We start from the raw sequence: 26111 nt of genomic DNA, 5'->3' as shown, positions 1-26111 counted from the left end.
TGTTTGTTTGTTTTGATTTTATTTTGAGTTATTATTATTATTTTTAATTATTTTATTCTCTTTTCATCTAGTGCAAAAGGAGAAGGGTTACACCACGCTGCAGGATGAGGCAGTGAGGATCTTCAACTCTCTGCAGGAGATTGAGACCGTCCCCGATCCGGTCCCCATAATCCAGGGCATCCTGCAGACCTGCCAAGACCTCAAACCTTTAAGAGATGAAGTGTATTGTCAGCTGATCAAACAGACCAATCACGTCCCACAACCCAACAGCCCGGGCAACCTGCGCCACTGGCAGCTGCTGACGTGCATGAGCTGCACCTTCCTGCCCGGCCGCGAGATCCTGCGCTACCTAAAGTTCCACCTCAAGAGGTAAAGTGTCTGTTCTTACAAGGTGTTACATGGCTACAATGTTTCCACATGTTACTGCCATCTAGTGGACGCAGATGGACTTGCAGTTCTAATGTACAATTTCTATTGAGAGGCCACATGAATATTGTTGGTTATGATTTTACTTATTCTTTCTATTTTTGGACATTTTTGCAGGGGAAAAGTTCTGCTAAAAGTTAAATCCTATTGAGATTTTTCTATTGGCAAACCCGAAGTCGGCTGTTGCAATGTTTCCATATGTTACTGCCATCTAGTGGACGCAGATGGACTTGCAGTTCTAATGTCAAATTCTAAGAAAAGGCTTGTTTTTTGCAGGGTGCGGGACAGCTTTCCCAGCAGTGAGGTTGAACAGTTTGCTCACTTTGTTGCTGACGCTTTGAAGAAAACAAAATGTAGGGAGCTGGTCCCATCTCAAGAAGAGATCTCCGCGCTGCTCACGCGCAGCCACATGACCACATCTGTCTACTGTCATGGCGGAGGCTCCTGTCAGATCAGTATTAATTCTCACACCACAGCGGGAGAGGTAAGTGGGTGGGTGATTGTACGCTGGGGGTCACACGACCTATTTAATACCGATAACTTAAAACGGTCACGGCTGGTGCTGACCTCTTATCATTATACCATGCAGTATAATGCCGGCACATAGTGCATGTTATACAGTGCTACACCAGTACACACTATAAATATATACTGTGCTGGAGTAATGCCTGCTTAGAGCAGGCTATACAGTACCGCTGCCATGCGATGATGGGCTATATAGTACCACCATCCCGTGTCACATACTGTTATACAGTAATAAAATAATTTCAATACACAGTGACCAAATGCCGAAAGATGGGCACAATTTTGTAGAGGGAGATGAAGTCACTTCCGATTTGAATAAGTGACAATTTATGACATAATTTGCAGACGTTGAAGGATGTTCAGTGACTTTAATGCTGTAATTACATAATTTGTCCTTCCTGCAGTCACCAGTAGGGGGAGCATTTTGTTCATGGATTTGGACACATTTTTTAAAACTCCGCCTTTTGTTATTTTAAAGCTTCTGAACCCAAATGTTAATTGTGAGCGACTTCTATAATTGCAGGTGGTGGAGAAGTTGATCCGTGGTTTGTCTATGGATGACAGTCGTAACATGTTCGCCCTCTTTGAACGCAACAAGCAAACGGACCGGGCAGTGGAGAGTCGGGTTATCGTGGCAGACGTCCTTGCAAAGTTTGAGAGGTTGGATGTTTCTAAATTTTATTCTATAGTTGCCATATTACCTAGGACATCACAATATAGAAACTCCACTACTCCAAATGTTCACTGACTGATAATGGAAACTAAAACATGATTGACAACTCTGCTGTTATAATAGTGCATTAAGCAAAGAATTTTCATCTAAGTGTGAACAGTAACGTGCTGCCACAAACCAGCAGAATGGTGAGTGCAGCTCTGGAGTATAATACAGGATGTAACTCAGGATCAGTACAGGATAAGTAATGTCATGTATGTACACAGTGACTGCACCAGCAGCAGAATAGTGAGTGCAGCTCTGGGGTATAATACAGGATGTAACTCAGGATCAGTACAGGATAAGTAATGTCATGTATGTACACAGTGACTGCACCAGCAGCAGAATAGTGAGTGCTGCTCTAGGGTATAATACAGAATGTAACTCGGGATCAGTACAGGATAAGTAATGTCATGTATGTACACAGTGACTGCACCAGCAGCAGAATAGTGAGTGCAGCTCTGGGGTATAATACAGGATGTAACTCAGGATCAGTACAGGATAAGTAATGTCATGTATGTACACAGTGACTGCTCCAGCAGCAGAATAGTGAGTGCAGCTCTGGGGTATAATACAGGATGTAACTCAGGATCAGTACAGGATAAGTAATGTCATGTATGTACACAGTGACTGCTCCAGCAGCAGAATAGTGAGTGCAGCTCTGGAGTGTAATACAGGATGTAACTCAGGATCAGTACAGGATAAGTAATGTCATGTATGTACACAGTGACTGCTCCAGCAGAATAGTGAGTGCCGCTCTGGGGTATAATACAGGATGTAACTCAGGATCAGTACAGGATAAGTAATGTCATGTATGTACACAGTGACTGCACCAGCAGCAGAATAGTGAGTGCAGCTCTGGAGTGTAATTTACTATATATCATCTATCTTGTTGTAGACTTGCCAGCACAGGAGACGAGGAGGAGGAATCGGGTCAGTGGACCTTGTATTTCAAACTCTACTGCTTCTTGGATGTGCAGAGTGTTCCTAAGGAGGGTGTAGAATTTGCCTTCATGTTTGAGCAGGTTTGTCTCATAAAACTGATAATTTGAGTAATTAGTCTGTGGCGCTCGTCATGGTGATCACCGCCGTCTGCTGATAAGATCTCAATCTCTGCTTCCTACCTTGGAATAGATAGAACAGGAGAGATTGTAGAATTTAATATTTCTTTATCTGATATAATTTCAGAAGACATTTTATTAATTGCAAACTGCTGTAAGGGATGTAATTAAAAATCGTATAAAATCTAATTATAGATTTGTTACATTTATTTGACACGAAGCACCAGATTCCCTGCTCAGAGCTAGTTAAATGGATTTTCCAGAAAAAAAAAAACTGATGAAACATCCTGAAAGTTCAACTCTAAATTTTTTTCACAAATCAATAGGTCAATTATAGTGTAGCACAACTATCACTATTCCTTTCATCACCGAGCAGTTTGTTTGCTATCCTCCTCTGGTTCGCCTGTCCCTGCATTAGCTGGTTCTCCTGCCTGTGCTGCTCATCTCTGTAAGAATGAAGCTTGTTTACACAACAACTAGATAGATTTTTAACAGCCGCAGGGGAGGGTTTGCTGCTGCTCCCCCTGGAGAGAGGGGGAAGGTCAAGTGATGCTGTTTCTACCTAGCAGGTAGACTCCCCTGTTCTTTCAGTCCTTTCAACCCAGTCTGTGATTCTGTAGAACTTTTTCTCTCTGCACCTCAAGCTGTGTCATAGACTCCTCTGCTGCTTCCTGCTCTCTGGACACTTTCTTCATAGCAGTGAAGCTATTTACCCTTAGTGCTCCCACAGCACAGACTATACACTTCATGTAACTGTTTCACTGCTGGTTTCTACTACTTATTTCATGCTGCATACTCCCTTTGATGGAAGCTTCCACGTCTATTCTCTATATAGATCCTGTATGCACGCTATGCAGAGCTCAGATAATTTACTTGAAGGAATCTCCCTGGATGTATTGAGTTAACTTAGTTGCTTCATAAAAGAACAGAAGGCATCATGGGAACTGTGATTCAGATTTAGGGTGAAAAGACTGTTCTTTGTTAGGTGAGTCATCTCACGATTCTGATCTGTCTCATCTCTCTCTTTCTATGTGCCAGGTACTAGTAGACTCTTAAGACAACTAAATTAAAGTGTAGATAAACCCTGTGCCCTGATAATCTAAGCACATTGTCAGCACACAGCAGCTTATAGCATAGAGGAATCATGAAGTGTCTGCTCGGCTAGTGCCCAACCCCACAACACTGAATCTTACACTGTCCGGCCTAGGAAGTGATAGGAATAAAACTGCGATACCGCAGACTAAAACTGCAAAGTAGGGGGTTAAAAACGATCTTTATTGTGTTAACACAACTGGGGGATAAAAATGAAGAACTTTCATTGGCTAACCCTTTTTGAGCAATACTAAGGTCCCACCCCTCTGCCATGAGTATAAAACGAGAAGCATTTCATAGCAGTGACCCTGGGCTACTGAGAACAGTTGGTTACAGAGAGCTCAGAGCACAGCAGTGTGAGGGCACATCCCATTGCTTTGGAGAAGCTAAAATCATGGAATATTATTATGGAATATTTTTCTCTTTTATCTGTAGACTATTACACGTGACCACCGTGTGTCTGATGCCTTTAAATTTTTCCAGGCTCATGAAAGTCTTACAAGCGGCCACTTCCCAGCCCCGGAAGACACTTTACAGCACTTGGCCGCATTGAGATTACAATATCAACATGGAGACTTTTCCAAAGTTTCGTGGTCTCTGGAGATGGTTTACCCTGTACAGAGGTTAAAGAACAAAATTCTACAAGCCACAAAATCCAGCAGCACATCGGGTCAGACCCTGGAGAGGAGGAGGACCAGCTTTCTAGAGGGGACCTTGAAACGTGGCTTCAAAGTGGGATCCATGAAGAAACAGAAGATGGAGGAAGAACAGATGATGGAGATGTGGGTGAAAGAAGAATTATCAGCAGCTCGCACAAGTATAGCCGAGAAATGGAGCCGTCTTCATGGGATGTCCCAGCACCAAGCTATGGTGAACTATATGGCGATTGTTACGGAGTGGCCGGGATATGGATCCACCCTCTTTGATGTTGAGGTATGAGCTCCCTGTTGAGTAATGTACAATGGATAATACTGCCCCCTATATACAAGAATATAACTACTATAATACTGCCCCCTATGTACAAGAATATAACTACTATAATACTGCCCCCTATGTACAAGAATATAATTACTATAATACTGCCCCCTATGTACAGGAATATAACTACTATAATACTGCCCCCTATGTACAGGAATATAACTACTATAATACTGCCTCCTATGTACAGGAATATAACTGCTATAATACTGCCCCTATGTACAAGAATATAACTACTATAATACTGCCCCCTATGTACAAGAATATAACTACTATAATACTGCCCCTATGTACAAGAATATTACTACTATAATACTGTCCCCTATGTACAGGGATATAACTACTATAATACTGCCCCCTATATACAAGAATATAACTGCTATAATACTGCCCCTATGTACAGGAATATAACTACTATAATACTGCCCCTATGTACAAGAATATAACTACTATAATACTGCCCCCTATGTACAAGAATATAACTACTATAATACTGCCCCCTATGTGCAAGAATATAACTACTATAATACTGCCCCCTATGTACAAGAATATAACTACTATAATACTGCCCCTATGTACAGGAATATAACTACTATAATACTGCCCCCTATGTACAAGAATATAACTACTATAATACTACCCCCTATGTACAAGAATATAACTACTATAATACTGCCCCCTATGTACAAGAATATAACTACTATAATACTGCCTCCTATGTACAAGAATATAACTGCTATATTACTGCCCCCTATGTACAAGAATATAACTACTATAATACTGCCCCTATGTACAGGAATATAACTACTATAATACTGCCCCCTATGTACAGGAATATAACTACTATGATACTGCCCCCTATGTACAAGAATATAACTACTATAATACTGCCCCCTATGTACAGGAATATAACTACTATAATACTGCCCCCTATGTACAAGAATATAACTACTATAATACTGCCCCCTATGTACAGGAATATAACTACTATAATACTGCCCCCTATGTACAGGAATATAACTACTATAATACTGCCCCCTATGTACAGGAATATAACTACTATAATACTGCCCCCTATGTACAGGAATATAACTACTATAATACTGCCCCCTATGTACAAGAATATAACTAATATAATACTGCCCCCTATGTACAAGAATATAACTAATATAATACTGCCCCCTATGTACAAGAATATAACTACTATAATACTGCCCCCTATGTACAGGAATATAACTACTATAATACTGCCCCCTATGTACAAGAATATAACTACTATAATACTGCCCCCTATGTACAGGAATATAACTACTATAATACTGCCCCCTATGTACAGGAATATAACTACTATAATACTGCCCCCTATGTACAGGAATATAACTACTATAATACTGCCCCCTATGTACAGGAATATAACTACTATAATACTGCCCCCTATGTACAGGAATATAACTACTATAATACTGCCCCCTATGTACAAGAATATAACTAATATAATACTGCCCCCTATGTACAAGAATATAACTAATATAATACTGCCCCCTATGTACAAGAATATAACTACTATAATACTGCCCCCTATGTACAAGAATATAACTACTACAATGTGACAATAGTGTAGGTCATTCATTGTGTACGTCTTCTCTTCCAGTATAAAGAAGGAGGGTTTCCTAATGACTTGTGGCTGGGGGTCAGTGCAGAGAACGTGTCTGTGTATAAACGTGGAGAATCGAAGCCCCTGGAGACGTTTCAGTATGAACACATCATTTTCTTTGGAGCTCCTCAGCCCAACACCTTCAAAATTACGGTAGACGACCGAGAAATGTTCTTTGAGACCACCCAGGTAGGATTCGCCGCCGAGAGAAGTAGTTCTAGTATAAAGTAAAGATTACTGATAGCAGCATATTGTATCCGTATTACACTATGAGAACCACAATGTATTAAATAAATGATAGGAAGTAATAGAGTTTTGGAGATTGATAAATTCTAATTTTGGTAACCTTTGTACTGTAATTTAGTGGTGGTGATGCTTGAAGAGGACCCATCACCCTGTAAAGCGGCACTAGGAGATGTTACTAAAAGAAGCAGCTCCTAGTGCTACAGCGGACGCCGCAGTGTTACAATGATAGCGCTAGCAGACACTGCTGCGCTGTACACTATTCATGAGGGGGCGGGGTTAGGGGCGGTGACTGCCTCATGACACGCAGCAGTCACCGCTGGCCTACGGAGAGGGTGGCGCAGTCCAGAGAAGAGGCAATGCCTTGGACCGCCCCCTTATGAATACGCCGGACCCTTACAGCGTGGTCCGGCTTTTCTAGTGTACAGCGCAGCAGTGTGTGTTAGCGTTATCGGAGGTTTCTGATAACGCTATCATTGTAACACTGCTGCGTCTGTTTTTGAGGGTGACAGGTCCTCTTTAAAATATACTTATTAAGATTAGTGGTAGAAGTCTTCGTGGTTGCAGTAAAGGAGTGGAGTACTGTGATATAGTAGTGGTAGGGTAGTACTAGTGTAGTTGTAGTAACATAGTATCTGTGATGGAGTCATGTATGTTAGCAGTGTTACTCTAGTACTAATGACAGTACTAATGGAAGTGGTTGCCTAGTATTAGTGGTGTCCTGAAGTATGACAAGTGTAGTAGTAGCAGTACTAAATTAAAGGACACCTACCACCAGCATGAGGTTGTACACCAAGCACACGGACATACTGGTGTGCGCCCCCTCTGGGAGCATCCACTTTTTTTTTAGCTTCTTATGCCTTTACTTTTACAAAAAAAGAAAATGATTTTAAAATCCTGGACATGAGCCTGAGGGGCTCCGGGCTCCATAGGTTTTAATAGAGTTTGGGGCCCCTTAGTCTCATTTGCATAATTTTAAAAGACTTTATTCTTAGCAAGAGCATAAAAAGCGTAAAGAAAAGTGGATCCTGCCAGAGAGGGCGCACACCAGTATGTCCGTGTGCTCGGTTTACTATCCTTCATCCTGGTGGCTTGTAATAGTGGGGTGGTAAGTCTAGTTGTATACCTTTTGGACGAAAATGGTAGAAAGTGGGCAGCACTCCAGGGTGCAAGATTCAAAGCAAGGTGATCTTTATTGAACAAGTGGCAACGTTTCGGTGTGAGACTCCTTCATCAAGCAGCTAACAAGTGACCCACATTGGGTGTATATAGGAAACATGGTACAAGGAGGCGTGTCTTAAAGTGCAGCATACACTTGGTAGGGGAGTAGTAAGCTATTAGTAATTATAGCATTCGTTTATATAAGTAGTAGCCATTAGTATTATACTACAGTACTAGTATCTATCGGAGGTGCTACCTGTAGAATCGTATAGTAGTTGCTGTACTGATGTATTTGAAGTCCGTAGCAATGGTGACAGTAGTGTCGGTGTGGTTTTTTCGTAGAATGCTATGTGAGTATACTATAGTATTAATACTAGTAGTACTAAGGTTTAAAGGGAACCTACCACCACGGATCTACCTATAAAGGCATATATAGGACGTGAGGACAGACCTTTTTAGGGCTAATCCTCACCTCCCCACAATCTTTTGATAACTTTTATTTGCCTTATATGCTAATTTTCTAAAGAGGCTACTGGGGCGTGGAGTGGCCGGAGCTGAGGCTACACGGGGAGGCTACACCACACCCCCAGTAGCCTCTCTGATCCTCTTATCGCAGTACAGCAGGCTGTGCGGTAACTGCTCTGAAGCCGCAGCTACTGCGCATGCGCAGAACTCCGGCTTCGTGGACGAGTGCGGGCCGCTCCTCATAGCTGCGCGCCAAAGATTTCTGGTAGGAGGATCATAGAGGCCACTTTGGTGCAGAGTAGCCGCGCCGTGTAGCCTCAGCTCTGGCCACTCCACGCCCCAGTAGCCTCTTTAGAAAATTAGCATATAAGGCAAATAAAAGTTATAAAAAGATTGTGGGGACGTGAGGATTAGCGCTTAAAGGGTCTGTCCTCACGTCCTATATATGCACCTACCACCCAACCTTAATAGGTGGATCTGTGGTGGTAGGTTGCCTTTAATTGTAGTTGGTATTGCCAGAACCAGTAGTATGATAATTCCCAGTAGTAACCACGCTCACAGTAACGCTTCACACTTATTCTCATTCATTCAGGTGGGAGAAATCACCAAAATTATGAGGGCGTACATCAACATGATCGTCAAGAAGCGCTGCAGCGTCAAGTCTGTAACCAGCCAGGACAGTCAGTTCAGCAGCTGGGCCAGGTGACCACGCAGCGCCCCCTAGTGGTGGTATTCTAGGACATCGCACCTCGATGACGGTCACGTTATGGATTTAAGATTAAGACGTGACCTGCACAATACCTGGGAATGATGCGCGAGACTGGAGGATGCCTTTAAGGAGGCCACATCCCCTGAAGACCCTGAAATTTTTTTTTTTTGTTTTCTACCTGTGTATCCAGACCTGGGAGAAGCAGATGACCCGGCGTGACCTCCTTACACACTGGACTGGAGACTTAAACCATCAAGGGGAATTTTTTATTTATTTATTTTTTCTGTAAAGGACAAGAACAAAAAAATAGACTTCAAAAACCTCCCTTTTTTTTGTCTAGAAAAATCCAGTCTTCCTGCTGCAGACATTGTGCCGCCTCGGATCGATCTTCTGAATCCTTCTCAGGGATTTTTAAGATTTGCATGGAGTCCGCCTCCCCCCCCCCCCCCCCCTGATGTAGACATTGGTGGAGGTCCAGATCAGTCAGTATTAATGGGGGGGGTCCCCTGTAGGATGGGGGGGGGGGTCCTGTGCTCCCCTGATCTCTGTAATATATGAAGCACATGGAGTATTATTTATTTTCTGAACTATTCTGCCTTCCTGATGCCGCAATGTTGCCCCCCTGTACAGGTGGCATCACCCCCCACCCCTTCCGCAGAGGGTCCTATGTAGCATCTGAAGTTCGGCACCCTGGGATAAGACGACCCATGATCAGTGTTCCTGGATGACTTGTTCAGGGTTGGTGTCGATACTGTACTGTTACTTCTATGGAGGCTTCTTATCCTATAGTATTAAATCTGTCTTTAAAGGGTTAAACCGCACACAGTGGATATCTGTGTAATCCTACTTTTACATATGTTGGTCGAAGCAGCAGGACAGCGATACATTGAGTAATATTCCTGGATTGTACCTGTACTTGGAATGCTGTGTATGGAAGGCGTGTCCTCGCATTGCAGAGAGCACAGCAGTGTGAGGACACGCCTCCAGTGCTCTGTGCTCTTTGCATTGAACAGCTCCACAGCCCCTCCCCTCTGACCCAAGTAAGCAGTGTAGTATCTGAGTAAAATCTGCAGCAGGCTTTAACCTCAAAAACCTAAGGGAAGCGTTGGGGAACAGTGCAGAGAGCACAGCAGTGTGAGGGCACGCCTTTAGTTCAGTTGGAACAGCTGCAGTCCTGGAATATAAATCACAATCCTGCTGCTACTAACATACACAAAGGTCTGATTATACATCTCTCCAGGGATGATAACACTGGCTGGAGTGTACCTGTTAATATGGCTGACCTGTTCCCTTTAAAGGGGCGGTCTAGGCAGTGTTAATACTGTTTTGCATATTGCAGGTCCTATGAGAGAGTCCGTGGTCACACTCCTCCTCTTTGTGACAATCGAGGCACCAGGATGAGGACTCTCTAAAGTATTACATATGGACTCGCCGGCACCGGCCTTTTAAGGTCTTTTTTTTTTTTTTTTTTATCCCCTTTAAAATTTGCTCCATCCACAGGGGGTGATGCTGCAGATGAGATTCTATGAATAATACAGTTTATGCTGCCATTCGGTACCAACCCGGGGGGGGGGGGGGGGGAGCCTTGATATTTTCTTTTTTTTTTTTGCTTGTTGAATGGAGGCCGCGCTCTTGTGCCGCGCTCCTGGGCTGCTGCGGGCAGCGGTGCCCAGGACTGAATGTATTTCGCTTCTTGGTGGAGTCGACTGTTTTACTGCATTTACATTATAGTGCTAATAAATTATTGATTTTAAACACAGCGATGACTCTGTATATAATGGAGATGACTATATACCTCATATAACATGACCCGCTGCTCCTCCATACTTTACACTGCAGCTCTGCTTGTTGGTGACGACGCCGACTCTCCGTGCACTGATTCCGACACAGTTGGAATTTTTTCTCCTACCCCTCACCATTCCTGACTAAACGGTGGCTGTATTTCCGGCATCAAATATGCAAATTATGCTTACTACTGTCAAGTGGGTGGGGTCTGTCCCAGTCCAGCACCACCCACCTGACAGAACAGAGTTTAGTTAGATCCTTAAATACTTGATTGCTCCGGAACGGTGGGTGCTAGAGACAAAATTGTGACACGTGAGGAGAGAAGCCTAAGATGGGGTCATCGTCGCCCTGTAAAATTCTTTATGAATAGTAATTTGACAACCACAGTCCCTTACAGAGTCCCTGGAACGGCGTCGTCTTCATGGCAGTCCCTGAGGGGTTGGGCGAGTCAGAGGTTTTAATGTATTTTTAATGGAGAGCTCTGGTATAAATCTATTTCATGGCCTCCGCTCCTGCCCCCTCATGTTCAGACGCGATTATTGCACAACTGAGGCGCCGCCCAAGGTGTGGAATAGTAAAAATGGATGATTATAGAGTTGATGCCATTTCATCATCGCCGGTTCCATTCTGCATCTACAGGCGCGTTCTCAATGTATTAACTCCTTCAGATCCTATTCCTTCACTATATTACCATCATGATATCACATAGAAAGGGCTTTTTGCTCCTTTTGCAAACTGCTCAGAGGTTGTTTGTAGTCTGTAACCATGGAGACGCACCGGGCTGCATAGTACCTGTGTGCATACTGTGGTATGAGATGTTTTAATAGGGAATAACCTATTCTTTGAACACGCGATAGGGTGGCACGGCACATCGATTAAGCCCGTAGTCACAATGTGGTCTGCCACTGCCCAGGGTCTTGTGCAGGAGATAGAAGACGTGTCATTGGCTGTGATTCATAGACAGGCGGCACAGTGTGCAAAAGTCTCAACAATTGGAGACCCTCATATATGACCAGGCACCTGCAAAGTAAACATGAGCTGCAGCCTGGAGACACTTGAGGCTTCCTCTGCTGCTTCAGTATGACTGTACCACCACTTCTCCAGTGCCAATTGGGAAAAGTAGGAGCATTTCCCAATTGCTGGCCATTCAGGCTGGTGGAGACGGACAGAAGATACAGTGGCTGTCACACGGTATGAAGTTCCCAGCTCCGTTTCTTCTCCCGGCAGGCAGTCCCCATCCTGCACATAAAGGTTGTTTATGAAACCAGGTTTGCACGGTCCAATGCTATTGGTCCCAGGTTGCACCTCACAACTGACATTTGGAGTAAACATGGGCCGGGACGTCGCATCTCTTTAACTGCCCACTGGGTTAATGGGGTTTTCCCTTGAAAGAAAATTCTTAATCTCATTCCCCTAGTGAAGTCTACAAAGTAAAGATCATTTTAACCCCTTGCGTTACAATTTTACTCCTATTGCTGTTTTAGCTCCGATCACTCTCTAGGCTGCTCAGTGCAAAATCCCAGGGTGTGGGCGGGGACTCTCTAAGTAGAAACATTATGATTCATCTAGTTTTGTGGGATGACAGTGTAGTTAGATTATCAGGGTACAGGTGTATATACACTTTCATCCGGCTTCTGGCGTTGTACTAACACCTAGAGAGACGAGACGGATCAGGGATGCATGAGATTACACAGAGACATGACTGATACAGACTGGCAGAGGCTTTTACACTTTTAGCTCTGCTCCATCTGTGCTCTCCCAGATATGTGCCTGCCTCCCCCTTCCCCGGATCACCTATCTGCTTGTAGTTTGCAGCTTCTCCTTCCTCAGGATGTGCTGGCAGGAAGTGATCAGTGTAAGCTCCGTGCAGGGGGCGGGGCTACAGGCACAGCGTAGAGCGACACAAACTCAGCAGCACGGCCGTCACAAAGGATTCCAATATGGAAGCCGACCCTAAAGTCAGAAGTTACAGGGTCCTGTCTAGGAGCAACTGAAATTGTATACAGCAGGACTGATAGAGACAGGTTGGACTTATATCTGTGAAATGATGTATTTTTGTTAACACATTCTCTAATTCACTGTTATTATTTTGTTAACCTGACTCCTGAGAACATATAAGAAACTTGTCTTCGTGGGAATCCCCCTTTAATGTAATGGTGACCTGGCCCAAGGCAGTAAGAGCTGAGGCTCCCTTTGTGCCAACCCTCGCCAGCATCGATCTTCTTCACACATCTCTCTCTCTGCAGCCTCGATCCCTTATTCTCAGATGTCTCGGAGGAGGAGGCTGGAGACTAGCTGCTATGTTGTCTCCTATACACTACACAAGGGATGGAATAAGACCACCATGGACTCTGGGGTGTATGAATATTATTGCCCCTACAAATCTAGAGTCGCTTCCTACATCTGGTTATAGAATCAGCTTCTTGGGGAATGGAGGATGAGGCCCTTCTGCTGCTTTCAAGCTGCGGTTTCAGGACCTTTTAGAGGACCTTCATGTGTATTAAGAGCAGAAACATATATAATATAGATACATACAGGTTTTATGGGTGAAGGTCCTTCTGAGTATGAAATTTGGTGGCTAGTTTGGGTGTCCATGGACCCCCTAGAGGGCTACAGCCAAACCGCCTATATTATCCGCTACTGCCCTGCGCACAAAGTGGAGGAGACTGTGCTCCACTTATCTCTAACTCTGAAGCCTAAGCAGGATCATATAGGATCCTCTAGAGAAGTAATAACCTGTACCGGTGTAAATAGGTTAGTAAACAAACCCAAGACAAGACACGACAGCCTTCATTAGCTCTGGCTCCACTAACCATAGGTTCTCCCACCTCTTACTTAGGTGCGGCTGATAAGAAACCTATAGCCCCGGGCGGTGCATTTGGTGCTGACATCAGGATTAGGCAACATTACTAAGCGTTGTCTGATAATATAGGGCATCACATTGCCTGGAGCCGTGTGTTTCTGTGTTATATCAAAGATGGCATCTTACATGGTCACACACGTCTCTGGCCAGTGATCATGTAAGGTGGGGCTCCCATGACATCGCCCTAAGCAATAGGTGTTATATCAGAATAGTATATAAAGAGGGGACATAGGACTGTAGGTACAGAGCGACTACTCCTCTCCATATCCTGACTGCACTCTGTGAGTATCATCCCTGCCAGATACTACGAAAATCATCAACTTGGGTAAAATCTGCGAATATATTCCTATATATGACACACACTGCCTTCTATCTGTCCAGCATCTCACATGTATTTTCTATCTCTCTCCAGTAGTTGGATACAATGTTTAGCATTTTTAGTAACTTTCCTGATGCCACAATGTAGTAATATGTAAAGTTTATGTCTCTAATAGTTTATGTTCTAGTGTAGAGCATTCTGGTTATCTAAGACTGTATCCAACATGGTGGGCTTAGATACATCGGCTGCACAATAGGCTTGGCTACTTCTGCTACTATATTAGTGACCACTTGCAGCAGATGCTATTACATGTGATACATTTAGACAGTATGATACATAACATAACTTAACCCCTTAAGGATGCAGGGTTTTTTTTCCGCTCATTTCTCTTTCTCCACCTTCAAAAATCCATAACTTTTTCCTTTTTCTGTGTACAGAGCTGTGTTGGGGGCTTATTTTGTGCGTAACAAATTTTACTTTCCTTTGATGCTATTTATTATTCCCTGCCGTGTACTGGGAAGCTGGAAAAAAATTCCAAATGTGGAAAAATTGAAAAAAAAAAAAAAACTGCACGTGTGTCACGTTCTTGTGGGCTCAATTTTTAGGACTTTCACTCTTCGCTCCAAATAACACCTCAGCTTTATTCTTTGGCTCGTACAATTGCGGTGATACCAGATTTATTCCGGTTTTATAGTACATTTTTTAATACATTAACAAAAATTCCACAAATGTGTACAAAAATTTTTTTTAAAAATGTGCCATCCTCCGACGCTAATAACTTTTTCATACTTTGGAGCTGGGGGAGGGGTAATTTTTTTTGTGAAATGAGCCGACGTTTTCATTGCTACCATTTTGAGGTCTGTGTGACATTCTGATAATTTTTTATTACATTTTTTATGTGATGTAAAAAGGTGTAAAAGTCGCGTTTCGGACATTTGGGCGCCATTTCCCATCTCGGAGGTGACCGCCGGCCGTAACCATTTTTATATTTTGATAGATCGTGCTTTTTGGGACGCAACGATACCTGATCGGTTTTTGATTTTTACTGTTTATTATTTTTTATATTAGTTCTAGGGAAAGGGGGGTGATTTGAAATTTTATTATTTTATTAATTTTTTTTTTACTTTTTTTTAAACTTTTTTCCCCCCCACTATTTCTTAGACCCTCTAGGGTACATTAACTGTACACAACTGTATTGCAGTATATGGCATTTTTGCATGTGATTCATCTGACGAAGACCTGATGAAGAGGCTGTCATGGCAACCGATCGCCGCCCCCCCGATGACGTTCGGGGGGAACGACGAATAGAAGAATCGTGGGGATGCCCATGCAGCGCCATGTTCTAAGTGCCAACGGCGACAGAGAAAAGGTTAACCCCCGCGATCGGTGCAAGCACCGACCGCGGGTGATAGCGATGGGTCTTTGCTGCGATGAAGAGGGCTCATTATACTACGTCTGTCTAGCATCTGCACAATAAATAGGTAATGTACAAGATGGATCCTGTCCTTCCTAACTTAGCAATGCACAGGGAGCGCTGATATGGAGGGTAACGCTTCTAAATGGTTGAATGGCAGAGGTCAGTATTTTACAATTGTGGAGTATTGTCTGCAAGGCAGGACAGCTGTGGAACCAATCACAGCTTTCCTTTAACATATTCACGGGCGCTGGTAAAATGAAAGCTGAGCTGTGATTTGTTGCCATGGGCAACTGGAAATATTCTCACTTTTTCAGACACTTGATAAATCTGCCCCAAAGTGTTTATAGATGGTCTAAATCAACATGTACAGCGGAGAGGAGACTTGCACTGCCTCCCTTACACAGGAATTATACTTCTATTTTAAAAAAACAAAACTTAATACTGACTTATTATATATACACAAAAAACTACTACAATACCTTCTCCGATAAATACTATGCCATATAACACTGCCAACCAGTCCCCCCCAGTATACAGTCTGTCCCTCCTGTATATAGCCAGCCCCCCCCCTGTCGGCCCACCTGGATTTCCCCCAATGGGTCATATGGCCAGTCCACCCCTGGACCTACTGAAGACCCCCAAGTCTTTACTTCAAAGATACCTACTAGATTCTGCCATAAGCAGGGTCTAATTGGCTGCCTATCAGTTACGAAAAGAAAGCAATAATATTTCCATGTCTGTTACATCTGGACCTGTATGTTTAGCACGGAGTTATGTCTCCACCAATGCTGTATTTGCCATAAGGCATTTTTTTTGGAAAGAAAGTCATACACTACAGGACAAACAGCCCATGAAGACATAGTATATAGCAGTGATGGCGAACCTTTTAGCGACCGAGTGCCCAAACTGCAACCCCAAACCTCCCTCATTTATCGTGAGGTGCCAACCAAAAATTAAAGCAGTAATTTATTGCTCCCTGAACAACTTTCACTCATACTGGGCTCCTGAGGACACCAACACAGTAGAAAGAAGGAGGGAAAATTTGCATCATTGCTATCCAGTATCCCTCTCTACACAGAGAACCAATGGGGCCAGCAGTAGCTTCTCCAAAGATAATTCGTCTCTGTCTACACATTCTCCCTCTTCCTACAGTCCCAAGCAGCATCTTTTAAGTTGCTTGGAACTGCAGTAAAATTCTTTGAGTCCTGTCTGGTGTCCTGGGGCAATGGCCCGGGTGCCCACAGAAAGAGATCGGAGTGCCGCCTCTGGCACCCGTGCCATAGGTTCGCCACCACTGGTATATAGAATTAGGAACACACGCTCTCCCCTTCTCCTCTATTCCCTCAGCACTTCCTCCTCTTACTGCATGCTGTAATCTCAAACATTGGGAGGTGGAAGAAGCTACAGTACTGAGCAGTCCTCCAGGCTCATTCGCATAATTGTAACAATATAAGAAGATCCCACAGTCACGGTGTCTGGATCTGAGTAAATGTGCCTGGTTCATCATGATAGTTTTGATGTAGATTTTATGTTTTTGTCTGATCTTCACAAAATAAAAAACTTGCTTGGAGCACCAAGGAACCTGTCACCAAGGACCTCATTTTCACTAAAGACGGGTTGCAGAAGCCCATGACACCTGCAGTGCAAATATGTATTTCTGCCTTTTCTAAGCATTTGCATTACAATATAATTGTGTGTTATAACTTACCTTGCACCCTGAAAAAATCCTGGGGTAGTCACAGAAGTTGGGCTTTAGTTGGATGCATTTCAAAAAACAACATGTGCCTTGTCTGTGTTACTCACTCCTCAGATCTTAGCCCCCACCTTTGTGCTCCTGTATAGCTCTTCCTGTTGCTTCCTGCTTAGAGGTCACAGCCTGATGTGTTGACATCAGTGTGGGAGGGACAAGCTGTACAGGAGCACAAAGATGGAGGCAGCCTGCAGCTCAGACAAGTCACATGTTGTTTTTTGAAATGCATCCAAACCAAAGCCCAGCCTCTGTGACTACCCCAGGATTTTGTCAGGGTGCAAGGTAAGTTATAACACACAATTATATTGTGATGCCAATGCTTAGAAAAGGCGGAGAGGCAGATGTGCACTGCAGGTGTAATGGGCTTTTACAATCTGTCTCTAATGAAAATGAGGTGCCTGGTAACAGGTTCCCTTTAAAGGACACCTGTCATCAGGTCTCTATCACTAGTCCTTTCACCACTACTTGTTAGAGCAGCTCACAATGATTCATCCCAGCCTTTATCTAGTCAATTCATACATTAATCATTTTAAAATCAGCTTTTCTTTATTAGGTAAATGAGGCTGGTCACATGGAGACAGAAAATGTCACCCCTATAACCCCTCCCCCTGTTCATGTCTATGTGTAATGGATGACCTGCTGTATTCTCCTACATACATGTGTGAGACACAAACATCAGCTACACAAGTACCTGACCTGGTCTGCTATACACATGTCAGACACAGACATCAGCTACACAAGTACCTGACATGTTCTGCTATACACATGTGAGACACAGACATCAGCTACACAAGTGCCTGACATGTTCTGCTATACACATGGGAAACACAGACATCAGCTACAAAAGTACCTGACATGTTCTGCTATACACATGTGAGAGACACAGACATCAGCTACATAAGTACCTGACATGTTCTGCTATACACATGTGAGACACAAACATCAGCTACACAAGTACCTGACATGTTCTGCTATATACATGTGTGAGGCACAGACATCAGCAGACACAAGTACCTGCCATGTTCTGCTATACACATGTGTGAGGCACAGACATGAGCTACACAAGTACCTGACATGTTCTGCTATACACATGTGAGAGACACAGACATCAGCTACACAAGTACCTGACATGTTCTGCTATACACATGTGAGACACAAACATCAGCTACACAAGTACCTGACATGTTCTGCTATACACATGTGTGAGGCACAGACATCAGCTACACAAGTACCTGACATGTTCTCCTATACAAATGTGTGAGACACAGACATCAGCTACACAAGTACCTGACATGTTATGCTATACACATGTGTGAGACACAGACATCAGCTACACAATTACCTGACATGTTCTGCTATACACATGTGTGAGACCCAGGCATCAGCTACACAAGCACCTGACATGTTCTGCTATACACATGTGAGAGATACAGCCATCAGCTACACAAGTACCTGACATGTTATGCTATACACATGTGTGATAACCAGACATCAGCTACACAAATGCCTGACATGTTCTGCTATACACATGTGAGAGATACAGACATCAGCTACACAAATACCTGACATGTTCTGCTATTCACATGTGTGAGACACAGACATCAGCCACACAATTACCTGACATGGTCTGCTATACACATGTGTGAGACACAGACATCAGCTACACAAGTACCTGACATGTTCTGCTATACACATGTGTGAGACACAGACATTAGCTACACAAGTACCTGACATGTTCTCTCCTCTTATACACATGTGTGAGACACAGACATCAGCTACACAAGTACCTGACATGTTCTGCTATGCACATGTGAGAGACACAGACATCAGCTACACAAGTACCTGACATGTTCTCTCCTCCTATACACATGTGTGAAACATACATCGGCTACACAAGTGCCTGACATGTTCTGCTATACACATGTGTGAAACATACATCAGCTACACAAGTGCCTGACATGTTCTGCTATTCACATGTGTGAGACACAGACATTAGCTACACAAGTACCTGACATGTTCTGCTATACACATGTGTGAGACACAGACATCAGCTACACAAGTACCTGAAATGGTCTGCTATACACATGTGAGAGACACAGACATCAGCTACACAAGTGCCTGACATGTTCTGCTATACACATGTGTGAAACATACATCAGCTACAAAAGTACCTGACATGTTATGCTATACTCATGTGTGAGACACAGACATTAGCTACACAAGTACCTGACATGTTCTGCTATACACATGTGTGAGACACAGACATCAGCTACACAAGTACCTGACATGTTCTGCTATACACATGTGTGAGACACAGACATCAGCTACACAAGTACCTGACATGTTCTGCTATACACATGTGTGAGACACAGACATCAGCTACACAAGTACCTGACATGTTCTGCTATACACACGGCTTTAGGGAGTGTGGCCACCACCTCCAGGAAGTATAGGGAAGCAATCAGCACCAGGAGTGTCACATCGTTTTACAGGCTGTCAGTCAAGCACTGGGGGTGTGGCTGCGCCTCCCACTCATGAATAAGCCAGACAGCTGAATATGATAATGATTCATTGATTCATAATACAATCCGGCTTCTGTATACAATGATGTTTGTCTTAAATTTATGTACTTTTCTCCCATTTAGGATCACAATCATGGGTGGAAAAATTCTCCCTAAGAACAAGGCCAAAGGTGTGGATTTCTGTGGGGTCGGAAAATATTATTACATTGTCCGATCAGATCTTGCTTGTTACATGAGATCAACCAACTTCAACAAAGGCGAAAATCTGGAGATCTTCAGCCTTCATCCTGCTTGTAGAGACGGAGATCATTATTTGGCTCATAAAGATGATCTATTCTACGTTATCAAGGGGAATTATTATCGTCGAGTGAAAAACATGAACACGGATGAAGACTCCGTCGTTTACACCTTACACCCAAACTGCCAAGGAGGAGACTTCTACCTGTCAGCTTGGGATAGCTTCTATATCATCTACCTGAGCCGAGGCGTTTATCGTAAAACCAAGAACATGAACAAGGATGAAGATAGTGAAGAATATTCTCTGCACCCCAACTGTAAGAATGGCCTGTATTACTTTGGTACTGAAGATTACTATTACTTTGTGAAGCCTCATGATGAATGGGGGATCCAGTATGTAAGAAGCACCAACTTCCATGAAAACACCAATACTGAGACCTTCTCCTTCCATCCAAGTGTCATCAACTTCCTGCCAGGGGGAGTCGGTGTTAGCAAGGGCCCGGCTTATGGTGAATGGGTTTGTATCAAGACCATCGTCAATGATTCCAAGACTCCTGTACAGTGGGAGAAGAAGGTCACCAAGAAGTCCGGATATGAAAAAGAGATGATGTGTACTATAGAGCACAACTGGAAGGTGTCCGTAACCGTCTCAGCAGAAACTGGTGGTTTGACAAAGTTAATCTGCAAAAGCCAGTTCTCAATGACCGGTGAATATGGTGGATCCAGTGTCAACACTGAAAAGGAAAATTGGAGTGAAGCCACAGAAACTGAGGAGACCATCAATGTTACTCTGCAACCCAATGAGAAGATCTACATCTGGGCCTATCAGCTTTGTCTGGGAAAGCAGCCTGTGCTGTACTGCCGTGACATGAGAATTTTGGGTAAACCCTGCCCCCCAACTGATGTCCCATTACCCCCATCAGCAAATTGTTCATAATCTAGCAATGTCTGGCTGATGTTTTTTGACTAGCTGCAGCTACCATGCCCATAGGCTAAATATGGTTATCATTAGACACTATACTTAGTCTACACTGTGTTAATACTATATAGGTAACCATGGCTACTGCTATCGGGCCTAGATCAAATGAGGCCTAGCTAAAGTTAGCTTACAACCCTAAGTCACGGGCAATGTACATCTGCTTAGGGTTTCCTTTCATAATGTTAGTGAGATATGGACAAGTCTTAATACTTTCTCATCCCTTGAAATGGAGAATGGGATAATGGCCACCGGTGTGAGGTAGATCCATCGCTGTGTAGCCCCCTCACTGTAATATGTGCTTCTGCTATGCCTCCAAATGTCTGTTATTATATTAAATGGCAAAAATGAAAATATTACATACTAAAATGTAATAATGTGAATAGCAATTTTTATGATCAGCTTCTCTGTAACACTGGTGAGAATTGGGGAATAAAACAATCAATATATAATGAAGCTTGAACCTGCGGTTGTGTCACTTTATTATATTCATAGAAGAAACCCAACAGCAACCATACGGGACATGGTCTTTACTTCCATACAAAACAGAACTTTGTAAAAACTAAACTAATATTCTGAAAGTGTAATAAACTTAGGGCAAAGTAAACTGATGAAGCAGAGCCAGAATGGACACGTGAATTATAACACAGATATGGGAAGGGAAGGAGGGCGATGCAGGTCCCGATGATCAGGATTTCTTTAGGAAAGGGTGACGTACACATCAGATCTCTTCCCGGTGACAGGTACCATTGGCTAATAACCCAATCAATACCGGTAGACCTTTACCAGGGTGGCAACAAGTTTAGGCGGGAAAATTTTCCCGCCTAAACTATGCGAGTGATAAAATCAAGAGATGACTATAATCCCTCCTAAGGGTTCAGACTCCATACATTCCCTATGGCATTTGGAAGCCAGATGAACGAGAGTGTGATAGACCTCCACCTGCAGATCTATTAACCTGGGGGGGCGGGTGTCCCATTCTTGTGGAGATTTCATTAAAAGGACATATTCTGATCGGGGGTGTAACTTTAGGGGGTGCAGAGGTTGCAGTCGCACCCGGGCCCAAGAGGTTTAGGGGGCCCTTATGGTGTCACTTTCCCATATGAAAAGACTATTACTATAAGCCATATATTATAGTCGGGGGCCCGGCACAGACTTTGCAATGGGGCCCATCAGCTTCTAGTTACGCCACTGATTCTGATGCTATAATGACTTTGTATAAAATCATATTTTTCTATAGTTGGAGGAGATACACAGCTGGGAACCGGTTTATATGTATAGTAAGAGACCTGCGCGTCAGTATGAACTCTCTTTCAGAAGTTAATTACCTAGGACACTCCAAGAACTCTGAGTATCCATGGCAGAACCTTACCGCAGTCATACTACAGCCGCCATATACATAGTAGTTCATACCATGCTCTCTGATATCTACAAACTACAGAAGATTTATCAGCAAACCCAAATTCTGTCCATGTTAGCCAGAAAATGTACGAGGCTGGAGAAAAGTCATTCTCTTTTGTGAAACGACAACATGTCAGAATCTCGGCCGATAGATGATTAGAACCGGGGAAAAGAATATCAGGTGGACCAGAACCACAGTAGAACCTCTTCAATAGAATCTGAAATTTGCAGAATCCAGCAATAATCGCAGCAAATACATACATTTAATTTCCTGATCCATAACTCTCCACTTGATGGCGCTGTACAACTGAGCATAAAAAAGCGTGTACCGCTATAAGTTGTCTTCCATCTATAAAGGTAGCTAAAAGAGGCGTGGTTTTCCTTGTACCATTCTGGAAAACTTTGCATATTTTCATCTATAAATGACTGAAGCATGGACTTCAACAGAATCCATATCCAGAAAATCTCCACTGGATGGTTCTATATTACTGAGCAGAGATGAGTTTCCAGCGCTTCCTAGAAAGGGGAAAGTGCATTAAATATTAACAAAAACTAAAAAATGAAACAAAGAAATAAATAATAATAAAAAAAAAATTTAAAATAAATAAACAAGATGTTATTGGTATCCAGCTGCAGTTATTTTCACAGTGCAATTGCCTTGCAAAACTTGGGCTAGGGAAACTACCGTATATACTCGAGTATAAGCCGACCCGAGTATAAGCCAAGGCCCCTAATTTTACCACAAAATACTGGTAAAACCTATTGACTCGAGTATAAGCCGAGGGTGGGAAATGCATTGGTCACAGCCTCCCCAGTATATAGCCATCCAGCCCCTGCCCCAGTGTATATAGCCATACAGCCCGTGCCCCAGTGTATATAGCGAGCCAGCCCCTGTCCCAGTGTATATAGCCTGCCAGACCCTGCCCCAGTGTATATAGCCTACCAGACCCTTCCCCAGTGTATATAGCCTTTCAGACCCTGCCCCAGTGTATATAGCCTGCCAGCCCCTGCCCCAGTGTATATAGCCTACCAGACCCTTCCCCAGTGTATATAGCCTGCCAGACCCTGCCCCAGTGTATATAGCCTTTCAGACCCTGCCCCAGTGTATATAGCCTGCCAGACCCTGCCCCAGTGTATATAGCCTGTTAGACCCTGCCCCAGTGTATATAGCCTGCCAGACCCTGCCCCAGTGTATATAGCCTGCCAGACCCTGCCCCAGTGTATATAGCCTGCCAGACCCTGCCCCAATGTATATAGCCTGCCAGACCCTGCCCCAGTGTATATAGCCTGCCAGCCCCTGCCCCAGTGTATATAGCCTGCCAGACCCTGCCCCAGTGTATATAGCCTGTTAGACCCTGCCCCAGTGTATATAGCCTGCCAGACCCTGCCCCAGTGTATATAGCCTGCCAGACCCTGCCCCAGTGTATATAGCCTGCCAGACCCTGCCCCAGTGTATATAGCCTTCCGTCGCTGCCGGACAGATCGCACAGAAGATATACAGGGCTCGCCGGAAAGGTGAGTTTAGATATATTTATTTTTTTGACTCGAGTATAAGCCGAGTTTGGGGTTTTCAGCACATTTTTTGTGCTGAAAAACTAGGCTTATACTCGAGTATACAAGGTACTTAAAATAACAATATCCGAAATAATTCTAATATTAAATTTAGAGATTAAAAATGTAATTAAAAAACATAAAATATTAATTTAGAAACAGGTGTCAGAGGTCCAATGGGAGGAGGAGTTGGAGGTGATTCAGCGGTGCGAGTGGAAGGGGTAGCCTGCACTCACTACACTGGTTAATCTTTACGAGTGTGAGGATGTCCATGTGGACAGGTGGATCTTCTTGTTGGTGATGACACCACCAGCCAGTAATGCTGAAGAAGGCAAGGAGAGGGGAAGGCTGCAGTATAGTGAAGGGATTCCCCCGGGGCACTCCCATTGTACAGTATGTGTAGTGATAGATCCCAGGGCAGATGTGAAGGGGTGGCCCAGAGTGTTAGTAGCAGCAGCCAGGGATCACACGTGGAGACAGAAATCTTGTACAAAAACTTTTGTAGTTGCCCAAAGAAACCAGTCAGAGCTCAGCTTTAATATTTTAAAATCTGTGGGGAAATAAAACCTGAACTTTGATTGGTTGCCATAGAACAGTTCTGCTCCGACACTTCTGATAAATTTCCCCAATAGTGTTTTTAATAGCACATAGTCCAACGAAGCAGCAGGTAACAGGCTGTAAAAGTTCCTCTCTGCAGGCACACACAAGGCGGTTAGTTGTGTATCCAGGTTAGTTGTGTATCCAACATTTAGAGCATACGTCAGCCCTAGTCCAGTGGTCAGGGGCTGCCTAGTAGGAGACAGATTGGCTCTGCTGCTTGGGCAGCAAGGTGGCAGTCTCTGTGGTATTAATACATAGAGATGCAGCCATAGGAGAGGATTATTCCTCTAAAGGGAGACTGACTGACAGAACTCTCTCTGAGCTTATATTCATAGACTCTTGCAGAAGCTCACTGCAATGCATGCTGAGTTTACTCAACCAATCACCATCCCAGATTCTGCAAAAAGGATTACAAATGTTGCAACATCAAAACCAACACATCACACATTAAACCTTTAGTGATAGGCGTGATACTATTATACTGCAGGTGTGGTTACTATCTGCTGGCAGTTGGTGGCACCAAATAATAACATATTCAAGAAACTTGCCTGACAGCACCTCCTCCTCTGCTCCCTCCTGTGCCACCATTACATCCTATCTCATAGTCTGAAGGTTTTTTTGTAACAGCAAAGGATAGGGATGGTAGTGCTGATGATGATGAGACATCAGCGTTGACCATATTGGTATTGGAATCACTGCATCATGCCACAAATGTACCTTATGGAGGCGGAGTCATTGTTGGTTATGCGCTGAAGTGCTGGGTGGGAAGGCTGAAGTTTCTCTGCAGTGAGGGTAGGCGAGCAGCAGCAGGATGGGGCCGCTGAAGATGCACAGACATGGCATGCACTTTATGCAGCAGCCCCAGCAATTTCTGTGTAATTGGTCAGGAACCTTTGCGCCACCAAGCTGAGCACATAGGCAAGGGATGTGCGACAACCTGTCTGGGCCCAAGGTTGGTACAAGGTTTTGGTCATAGTCCAACTTGCCAGGCTTGAGGTTCACTGTCTGCTCCCGATCCCATCTCCTGGACGGTGTAGTCTTTGGCTCAAACAGATGAGTTTCAGCATGGTCTAACGCTCTTTGCCTATTGCTCAGTTAAAACTGGTGGTGGAGGCACTGCGCTGACTGGATCAGTAAGTAGTAAAGGTGGAAGTGGAGTAGGAAATAACTGGAGGCAAGGAGTGGTTTCCCCCAAGCCTGGTTGGATCTCCAACCAGAGTCAAAGTGCTTTGTGCCTTGGACCCAGTCAGCACTTCATTAACCCATTAGGCAGTTAAAGAGGACCTGTCACCCATAAAAAAATCACTAGGAGCTGCTAGCTTTATCGGAACCCTCCAATAACGCTAGCAAACACTGCTGCGAAGTACAATAGGAATGCCAGACCACGATCAAGCAGTCCGGTGTATTCATGAGGAGGCAGTTCAAGGCGCTGCCTCTTCCCAGGACCACTCCGCCCACTCCATAGGCCGGCCGGCTTTGAGGCTCTGAGGTTCCAGGGCTTGTTTTTTTTTGCTACAAAAGTTATATTTTTTTGATGGTCTCATTTTAGGTTGCCCATAAATCAGTGGTTTCCAATATTTTTTTGCCTAGGGACCGGTTGTAAACATACATTTTCTCCAGGAACCGGTGGGTGGGGGGATGCGGTCTGGTGTATGTTTGCATGC

The 26111-nt window shown here is 43.8% G+C and overlaps 2 protein-coding genes across 6 annotated transcripts in view; both read left to right on the top strand.

The window, feature by feature from the left end:
- The window catches only part of LOC140075888 (unconventional myosin-X-like), a 72706-nt gene extending 62111 nt beyond the window's left edge, over positions 1 to 10595 (top strand). The window contains exons 35-41 of the mRNA XM_072122285.1: positions 72 to 369; positions 703 to 910; positions 1475 to 1611; positions 2562 to 2688; positions 4300 to 4749; positions 6446 to 6637; positions 8910 to 10595. Coding sequence (XP_071978386.1) covers positions 72 to 369; positions 703 to 910; positions 1475 to 1611; positions 2562 to 2688; positions 4300 to 4749; positions 6446 to 6637; positions 8910 to 9023 — 1526 coding nt within the window. The 3' untranslated portion in view covers positions 9024 to 10595. The remainder of the gene's footprint in view (positions 1 to 71; positions 370 to 702; positions 911 to 1474; positions 1612 to 2561; positions 2689 to 4299; positions 4750 to 6445; positions 6638 to 8909) is intronic.
- Positions 10596 to 13803: 3208 nt separating this feature from the next.
- LOC140075886 (uncharacterized) lies at positions 13804 to 21358 on the top strand. 5 transcript variants are annotated; one of them, XM_072122283.1, is made up of 3 exons: positions 13840 to 13955; positions 15195 to 15474; positions 19806 to 21358. In XM_072122283.1, exon 3 carries the CDS (start codon positions 19816 to 19818, stop codon positions 20854 to 20856), a length of 1041 nt encoding a protein of 346 aa, XP_071978384.1. In that variant the 5' UTR covers positions 13840 to 13955; positions 15195 to 15474; positions 19806 to 19815; the 3' UTR covers positions 20857 to 21358. The 5 variants fall into 5 exon arrangements, with proteins under 5 accessions (XP_071978382.1, XP_071978384.1, XP_071978381.1 ...); XM_072122282.1 differs by having other exon boundaries at positions 13890 to 13999; XM_072122281.1 differs by lacking the exon at positions 15195 to 15474 and having other exon boundaries at positions 13804 to 13955.
- The last annotated feature ends 4753 nt before the right edge of the window (positions 21359 to 26111 follow it).

This window comes from Engystomops pustulosus, chromosome 8 (assembly GCF_040894005.1).
Source record: "Engystomops pustulosus chromosome 8, aEngPut4.maternal, whole genome shotgun sequence".
Classification (NCBI taxonomy): Eukaryota; Metazoa; Chordata; class Amphibia; order Anura; family Leptodactylidae; genus Engystomops; species Engystomops pustulosus.
The sequence above is the reverse complement of the archived record's forward strand: the minus strand, read 5'-3'. Positions and strand labels throughout refer to the sequence as shown.

What these genes read in the sequence shown, in the direction of transcription:
- LOC140075886 (XM_072122281.1), top strand. Translation starts at nt 19,816, where the DNA reads ATGGGTGGAAAAATTCTCCCTAAGAACAAGGCCAAAGGTGTGGATTTC.